This window comes from Egretta garzetta, unplaced genomic scaffold, assembly GCF_000687185.1.
Source record: "Egretta garzetta isolate BGI_Z169 unplaced genomic scaffold, ASM68718v1 scaffold287, whole genome shotgun sequence".
In the NCBI taxonomy this organism is placed as follows: domain Eukaryota; kingdom Metazoa; phylum Chordata; class Aves; order Pelecaniformes; family Ardeidae; genus Egretta; species Egretta garzetta.
Window position 1 is genome coordinate 173,016 of NW_009260435.1, and position 8,095 is coordinate 181,110.

Below are 8,095 nucleotides of genomic sequence, written 5' to 3' on the forward strand. Positions count from 1 at the left end.
TTCCTGCTGGCCCTTTCCTTGGGGCAGAGGAGGGAAGAGGGTTATGGCAAGCCCGAGGGGTCCCAAGGGCTGGGAAAGGCTGAACCCACATGGAAAAGGATCCCCTTCTTTGCTACTTCTGGTGCAAATAATCCTCTCTGCAAACACCTCTCTGAGTGCTCCTTCCACATGTCGCTGCCCCCGCAGCCTGCTTGCGTGCTCCTAATGCCTTGCAAAATAGATTTGGTGCCGGTTTTGATGCCTCTAACCAGTTACTCCTCAGACCGATTTCTGGCCTGCCTGATTAAATTATCGCATTTAATCCAATTGAGATGAAGAGCCCTTCTGTTTGCTCTGTTTGGAAGCAGATCTGGCTTTTTGAATTATGCCGCCTTAGCCTGCTGTGCTAATATATCTTAAAGCAACAATATATCCTCCTGTACCGGTTCCCAGTTGAGCCGTACCAGCTTCCTTGCACCCTTTCTCACACTGCTCCTAACAGAACACATGCCCAGCGTGGTCTTTTCTGGTGGTCTCCACGCCCCCTCTAAGGATTTAATTTGCTGCTCCTTTTTGCTAACCATCTTCCTCATTTTCTGTAGTCCTTTTGCTGAAGCGTAGCATGACTGTTTGCTCATGGAGGGACGCTGCCCCTAAGTACGTTGTGGTCACTGATGCAGAGCGGTGTGCCCAGCAGGAGGTTTGGAGCCTGATCCTGCCCGTTACCAAGCCGGAGCATCGTTTCCCCTTGTGAGCCACGTGTGAAAATCGCACGCGTGCATGTGCGTGTGTGTGTGTGCGTGCATGCACGTGTCTGCATGTGTTTGTGTGCATCCACCCCACATCAGTGATTGTGGGGAAATGGGGACCCAGCTGCTTGCTCCTGCATCTGGAGCTGGTTCAAGAGGGATTGGGGGAACCAAGAAGGGAGCCCTCTAGAGGCAGGGCAGTAGGATCCCCATCCATTTCCTGCTCCACAGTGGTGCTAGCACACACTGGCCTCTAGCGGTGTCTGCTGACGTGACAGCACATCCTCCGTCCGGATGAATTGCAATTCATCTGCCCCATCCACAGTGAGGCCACCCGCTCTCGCCCTGATGCTGCTCAGCTTTTCATGAGCTGTGGTTTAACTCGTGATGGAATGTTGTTCTATTTGTGCTAGCATGTCTGTAGTACACCGGATATTTCTTAGGCTAAAAGAAAAGGGTGGCCCAACTTCAAGAGGCTCAGAATTACAGAGCAGTAGACATTTGGGAGAAGAGGCCAGCACGATAGCACAGATCCAGGCATCCCTGTCCCGCTAGCACAAACCCAGCTGTGACCATTAGTTGCTGAAGACTGACAGTGTGTGCAAAGGCTGCTAATGCAACTGCAAAAGCAGGCACTCAGAGGTCATCTGATCCAGAGAACATCCGTGCCTGCAAGGAGACAGAAGGGAATGTGGCCCAACCCCAGCTCCCACAGGCTTTTGAATCACTGAAGGAGCCGCGCTCACTCTCAGAGAGGTCGCAGGGTGTGGGGATGCACCAGGGGAAGGCACAGACACAGAATGGCAAGGGTTGGAAGGGCCCTCTGGAGATCACCTGCTCAAGCAGGCTCACCCAGAGCAGGGTGCACAGGACATCGTCCAGGCGGGCTTTGAATATCTCCAGAGAAGGAGACTCCACAGCCCCCCTGGGCAGCCTGGTCCAGGGCTAGGTCACCCTCAAAGTCAAGAAGTTCTTCCTCACGTTCCACTGGAACCTCTTCTGCTTCAGTTTGTGCCCATTGCCCCTTGTCCTGGTGCTGGGCACCACTGAGAAGAGTCTGGCTCTGTCCTCGTGACATCCACCCTTAAGATATTTGTATGTGTTGATGAGATCCCCTCTCAGCCTTCTCTTCTCCAGGCTAAACAAGCCCAGCTCCCTCAGCCTTTCCTCATAGGGGAGATGCTCCAGTTCCCTCATCTTCCTAGTTGCCCTCCTCCGGGCTCTCTCTAGGAGTTCCTCTTCTTTTTTGAACCAGGGAGCCCAGAACTGGACACAGTACTCCAGGTGGGGTCTCACCAGGGCAGAGTAGAGGGGCAGGACTGCAGAAGTCAAAAAGACACGTGCAGAAACAGCAAAGAGGCGGCTACGGAGAAGGTTGGAGGAGAGCACTACGGCATCATCAGATATGGGGATGAGAGGGGTGGGGTGACTATGAGAAGGACTTCTGGCTGTGGACCCTTTTCCTCCTAGTGATTAGGATGCCATGGGTATTACAAGTCTAGCAGGGTTCAGAATAACTTTGACACATTCATAAGAATCCACAAAGGCTGCTGAAAGCACAGGCACCACTTTTGACTCAGGAAGCCACTGATTTTCCCATCGCAGGAGGCTGGCAGGGTAGGCTTACCCTGGTCACGGCTGGTGGCACATGCATCCTGTCCTTCCTTGAGTACCTGCTGGAGGATGGGGCTGGCTGGACACAGCAGGGCCACTCCGCTCCTTTTTGCAGCCTCCTGCGCTGTGTTAGTGGCATCCAGGCTGATCTGCTTTGTGTCTCCCTTTTTGGTCCCCAGCTTTAGCTTAGCCTGGCTGCTGGGCATAGCAGTGTGGGCATGGGACCTGAGGCAGTGATCCAGGGAAGGAGAGAGCAGGAGAGGGCAGTGTTCCTCTGCAGAAGGCGGTCTGCCTTGCAGCCTGTCTCCTGGTTCAGGCACGGTTCAGGCTGGTGAAAGGAACCGGGATGAGGCTTCCTGAGCCGGAGATCTGCTCCATCCCACTGTGAGCCGTGCCCTCCCCTTGTTGGCACACCCATCTCCCCTTCTGCTAGCTCCATTCACTGCCCTCATCTTTCCTAAGCTCCCTCCAGTTTGTCTTTCCTGTAATGAGTTGCCAAGTGCGGAGATGGGGTTTGGCTTTGCTTTGTACAGACATAAATGGTATTTCTTCAGCCTGCCTCCAGTGGACCTACAGGATGAGCCATGGCGTTTACTCCTGTTCCGTCAGCCTTGCAAGCAGGGGTGACCTTGATGCCTGCAGATCGCAGCCAGCATTTGGGATCCAACATTTTAGCTTCTGTCCCCAATATTCTCCTGGCCAGAAACAAATTGCTTTGGCTGTTTGTGGGCAGCATTTGGGGGAGGGTCTGTAAAGGCTAGCAAGAGCTCCCAGGGCTTCTCTAACCTCTACCTCCCTGCAATGTCCTAACAGCCCCCTTTATCACCCAGTTCAACTTCTCCTGCTAACGGTGAGACAGTTTTTGAGAGGGTCAGACCCTCCCTATGTGCCACTGGCTTTGTGTGTGGCTGCTGTGAGCCCACCCAGGCAGCTCAGCTCCCATGGCCAAAGCCAGGCTGGCACATTCTATTATTGGCCAAGGCCGGTCAGCAGGATCGGGCCGTGGTAGCTGCCGGAGCATGGTAGGGGCTGGTGGACTGTGGGCTGTCACCCATCCTAGAGGGCTCAAATCCAAAGCGAGATGCTATTTCCTAGGGCACCTCTTCCCTTCTCTGTTCTTGTGCTGTTTGCAGCTCCAGGATAAGACTGTTACTGGAGAGGATCTCATAGAGACAGAGCCATTTTGGATAAGTTTGAGTAGCTTAGCAAGAATTGACAGTTCTGTAGATGGTGGGGGGCACAACTCCAGCTCTGCCCTTGGAAAACTTGCTCCCTCCTCAACACACTGCTCGCGCTACAGGTGGTTGTACACTGCTGGAAATCCCATTAGACCACAGTTTTCCTGGTAGCCGCCCGCAGGGGATGTTTAGCTGGGTCTTCCCATTGCTATACACAAGGCACGTGTGTAAAAATCTCTGTACTCCCATTGCTTGCACACTGTAGTACTTCTGTTAGGGCACGCAGCATTTCCACCAGCCAAAGTGTCAAGGGCCCAGGCCAGCCCCGGGCGTTGCTGTGTGCACGTTTGATGGACAGTTGTGCCTCCTTGCCCAGGCTGATGCTGAAATTTCCTTGCGTTTCCCCTTGTTTTCCTGACCCAGATGGATGATGTGGCTGTCCTGAAAGAGAGCCATCTGGACCAAGTGGAGTCTCTGCTCGCCTCTGTGTACAAGCGGGAGGAGCTGGACTGCATCTTCCAGCTTTGTGGATTACAGAAAATTCAGGTAAAGCGCTGCCGGGTGCAAATCTCCACGATCCCCCTGCAGCCTCATGTACCTGGAGCTCCCCATTCCCCCTCGCTCGAGCTGGATGTGCCCCTCTGACCATGTGTCTTGTGTGTCCATGCGAATGACGCCTGGGATGCCTGTGCCAGTGTAACATCCAGACCAATGCTAGAGGAGCTTGTTGATCTTCAAGGCACAACAGCAACCCTCTTTCTCTTGGTTCACCCTGTCCTCCCACGCTGTCAGGCCAGGGAAGCTGTTCTTTGCCTGTGTCAGCCTAGGGGGGATCAGACAAGCCCAAACATTTCAGACGAAGGATGTCTCACTAGGCTGTGTGCTTGCCTGAGAGTGGGGCTCACGGGCTGGCCAGGATCTCGAGTGGCGGGAGGGTTTATCCTCTGCCATCAGGGTGACAGTACCAAGCCCCATCCAAGCTGTGCCTCTTTGGCACACTTCAAAAGACTCTCAATCTATTTAAAGTCCGTGAGAGAGGCAGAATTGCTAGTCCCCTAGCTTGTCTTGCTAGGGGTTCTTGCTCCCCAAATAGCAGAGTGCTCCTTGTTTCTCATGGGATTTTCTTTCCCCTCTAACACCCAGCCAGTGGATCTTGCCAGCTGCTTATCTGCTCTGCTCCACACAGGCTCACGCTGAGCGTTGCTCCTGAGCTGCTGCCTGGATCTGCCTACAATGAACTCCATTTGCTGAATGCCTGACATGCCTTGGCATATGGCATCTTTCAGTCATTGATTGTTCCTGGAGCTCTTTTCTGAACCCTTCCCAAGTGTTCAGCATTGCTTTTAAGTGCAGACGTGAGACCTGGACCCTGCACTGCCTGCCAAAATCTTCGTCTTGCTCCATTATACACCTCCCTGCTTTGTACAGCCAGGCATCTTAGGCACAGCCCTGTGCTAGGGGCTCATGTCCAGGGATTTAACTGCCACAAATATGGTTGTTTTCTGATTTCTTCACCATCTTTTCTAAAAATCTAAAATAGTGCTAGACGGTGAATGGGTCCCTGTGGACTGCTGCTGTTTAAAACTGTTGGCTTTTACTATGCAGTGTGTGTTTTATTTAAGTGGTTCCTATCCTTCCCCATGCATGCTTCCTCCCACATGTGCAGCAGTCCTGTGCCATGGCCAGGACGGATGTGGTGCTATTCCTCGCATGGGGGCAGCTTGCCTGGGTGCACCCCCTCTCCCATCCTGCTTCCCTCTGCCAGTATCCTGGGGTTGACGCTCTTGGGGACAGTGCCCTGACCAGGCTGCTGAGGTCTCAAGTGAGGTCGCCTGATTGCAGGAGAAGTTCTGAAGCCCGGTGACTGTGGCTCAGGCCCACATAAATCCTGAGCTGATGTAACAGCTCATTTTCTCTGGCAGTGGCGTTGCTCCATCATGCCACAGCATGGGGCTGTGAGGCTGCAGAACAGCCAGATGAGTCTGTCACTTTTGTTGACAGTGGCAACAGTGAAGAAGCTCTGCTGCAAGTCTTAAGCCTCCAGTTCACTCTGTGTCCTTTGCTCTTCCCTTCCAGACAGACGTGGTCCTGCAGCTGGATTTGCATTACACCCAGCTGAGCACAAAGCAGAGGACTTGTGAAAGCCTGCAAACAACCCTCCAGAAATCTCTGCTGGGGCAGTTTTTTAGCCAGAGGAATTACTCCCAGCCAAACTACCAGAGAACTCCTGCCTGTGCGGGCAGCGTGTGCCTCCGGGATGCATCGGCACTGAGCATGGACCCACAGGGGCAAGTGTCTCTGAGGACGGGGTCTGGCCACAGCTTGCCCAGGAGCAACCCCTCCAACTCCAGCAGTGAGCCGCAGGAGAATGACGAGAGTGACCTGAGTGAGCTCTGCTCGGCGCTGGTCCGGGCTGTCCCAGGGCAGGACTACCCCTGACCCCTGCAGGCTGGCCTGCCTAGCCTTGGGAACTGCTGTTTGTAATAGAGGCAACAGTTACTTAAGTGCTAAATACATCAGGATCCGTCAGCTGCTTTCCAGCCTTGGCGATCACCCTGTCTAAATGAGGCCAAGGCTGCTCTTTCGGAAGGGCTTCTCCCATCTGTGCCTGGTGGCGTGTGGGCCCTGAAGCCCGCTGGAAATAACCTGGGTCCCACGGGAGCAGTCGGATCAGCAAGGAGTCATTGTCATGTCTGGCAGAGGACAGGGCCACTCGACAAGTCACAACATTTCCAGGCAAAACCCAACATTGCTTAAAGTCAAGGGCATCGGCCGATATTTTCTGCGAGTTCAGCTTTGCCTGACAGCAAACATTGCAGCATTAAAGGTGTTAAGAAACCCATAAACACTACAGACCTGTGCTACAGCAGCAGCGTGGTCTCAAAACCAAGCTACAACTGCTGACTCTCACCAGAACTTGTGGAAGGGACACAAGGCTTGAACAAGGGGCCCAGATAAAACTCTGTGAATGTATAAGCTCTCCCCGGGGGTTGCAATGTGCTTTTCTCTCCTTGTGAGCCCTTCCTGTGTCACATTGTCAAAGCAGGTTTTAAGTTATGCATTTATATATTTCTAAAGAGTGTATTTATACCTGGGGCAAGACAGTTGCTTTCCAGGAAAAGGAAGGTCAGATGTTCTGTCAAGTGTGTCTTTACAAAGAAGGCTGGTTTTCCATCGGTAGTAGCCACCAGGCAGGTACACTGCCATATGCACCTTCTAGCATGATGGTGAAGTGTGTTGAGTCCTGTGCAGTCCCGAGTTCCTCTCGTATGCAGAATTTCCTACATGTGGGGATGGAAAAGATGAAGATGGAGGAGGAGGAACCTCAAAAAAGTCATTCTTAGTGCATATTTTATTCCTAAGTGCCTGTCTCTGTGCATTCACTGTGGGCAACCTCAAGCACTACCTTTCATGGAGAACCAGCTCTCCAGAGAGAGCCACAGGTGAGCGGGCCCCAGAGGACAACCTGAGTGGGCACAGTCCCCCCTCTGCCTGCTTCTCTAATATTTGTTTGATAAAGGTTTCAGCACAGCTCCAGGTGTTTGCTCAGCAAGGGCCAAATAGTTCAACAGGGGCCAGTGACCCCAGTGAGGTGTGGGATCTCCATCCTTGGAGACAGTTTACTCTGGACTGGAGAAAGTGCTGATCCAAGCTGCTGGGTCGCTGGACCAGAGACAGCCAGAGGGCCCTTCTGGCTGTTGTGGTCCTGTGAAAGATAGAACTCGGAGATCAAAGACTTCTTGAGAGGTCAAGGATGGTGGGGTGGGGGCAGGGAGAGTGCCCAAGCTCTGTCTTCTGTCTTGGTCTAGAAGAGAGATGGAAGAGAGTGTTTTCTAGGTTTGGTTCTCCTTCCACGGTGAAGGTATTTGCCACCTCTGTGTACAGTGTCTATTGCTGCATGGAAGAACATGAAATGCTCCTTCCAGATAAACCATCCTACAAGTGCTGGAAACCTGTCCAAAGGGAACAGAGACAGCTTTTAGTCTCCTCGGAGGGAGTAGAGCCAAGGGAAAGAAGAGAGGCCCCATCTGGCTGAAGTCTAGGAAGTCTCCTAGCAAAAAAATTTAAAACTCAAAAGAAAACAATTTACAGGGTGTAGTTTAAATAAGATGGACTGATAGAGAAGCTAAACCAGAAAATAATAAACTAACTGAAGGGAGAACCAAACATCAGCTCAGCACCAGCAGAAACTTGGGGCCAGTCCGTGGGGATGGCTGTGCAGGCGTTTGGGAGGGGCTGGGAGTCTCGTTACCTCCGTGAGGCTTATGCACACCCTCCTGTCCCGTTGGGGCAAAATACGGTTCCGGCGCATCTAATCATGCCAGTCGTCACCCCATGTGAATGGTAATCTCACTCCAAGCGAAGCTCTCTATTTTTTCTAATAAAACACTATCAGCATTTTTGAGCGTGGGCAGCTTCCCAGGGCTCTGAGTTGACCGCCTTTGGTTTTCCCTCTAATTGCCAGGGTGTGACTTAATATTGGCCTGCTGCTTTCTGTGCTTTGAACTCTGCTTCTAGGCTCTTATGTGCAAGGGCTCTTTCTTTTTTTTAGGTAACTGCGTATTGAATTTGGAT

General features: G+C 52.5%; 1 protein-coding gene across 1 annotated transcript in view; it reads left to right on the top strand.

Moving 5' to 3' along the window:
• Positions 1-7,341, top strand: part of LOC104130682 (mucosa-associated lymphoid tissue lymphoma translocation protein 1) — a 39,654-nt gene extending 32,313 nt beyond the window's left edge. The window contains exons 13-14 of the mRNA XM_035899483.1: positions 3,944-4,066; positions 5,597-7,341. Of these exons, the coding sequence (XP_035755376.1) occupies positions 3,944-4,066; positions 5,597-5,959 (486 nt within the window). The 3' untranslated portion in view covers positions 5,960-7,341. The remainder of the gene's footprint in view (positions 1-3,943; positions 4,067-5,596) is intronic.
• The last annotated feature ends 754 nt before the right edge of the window (positions 7,342-8,095 follow it).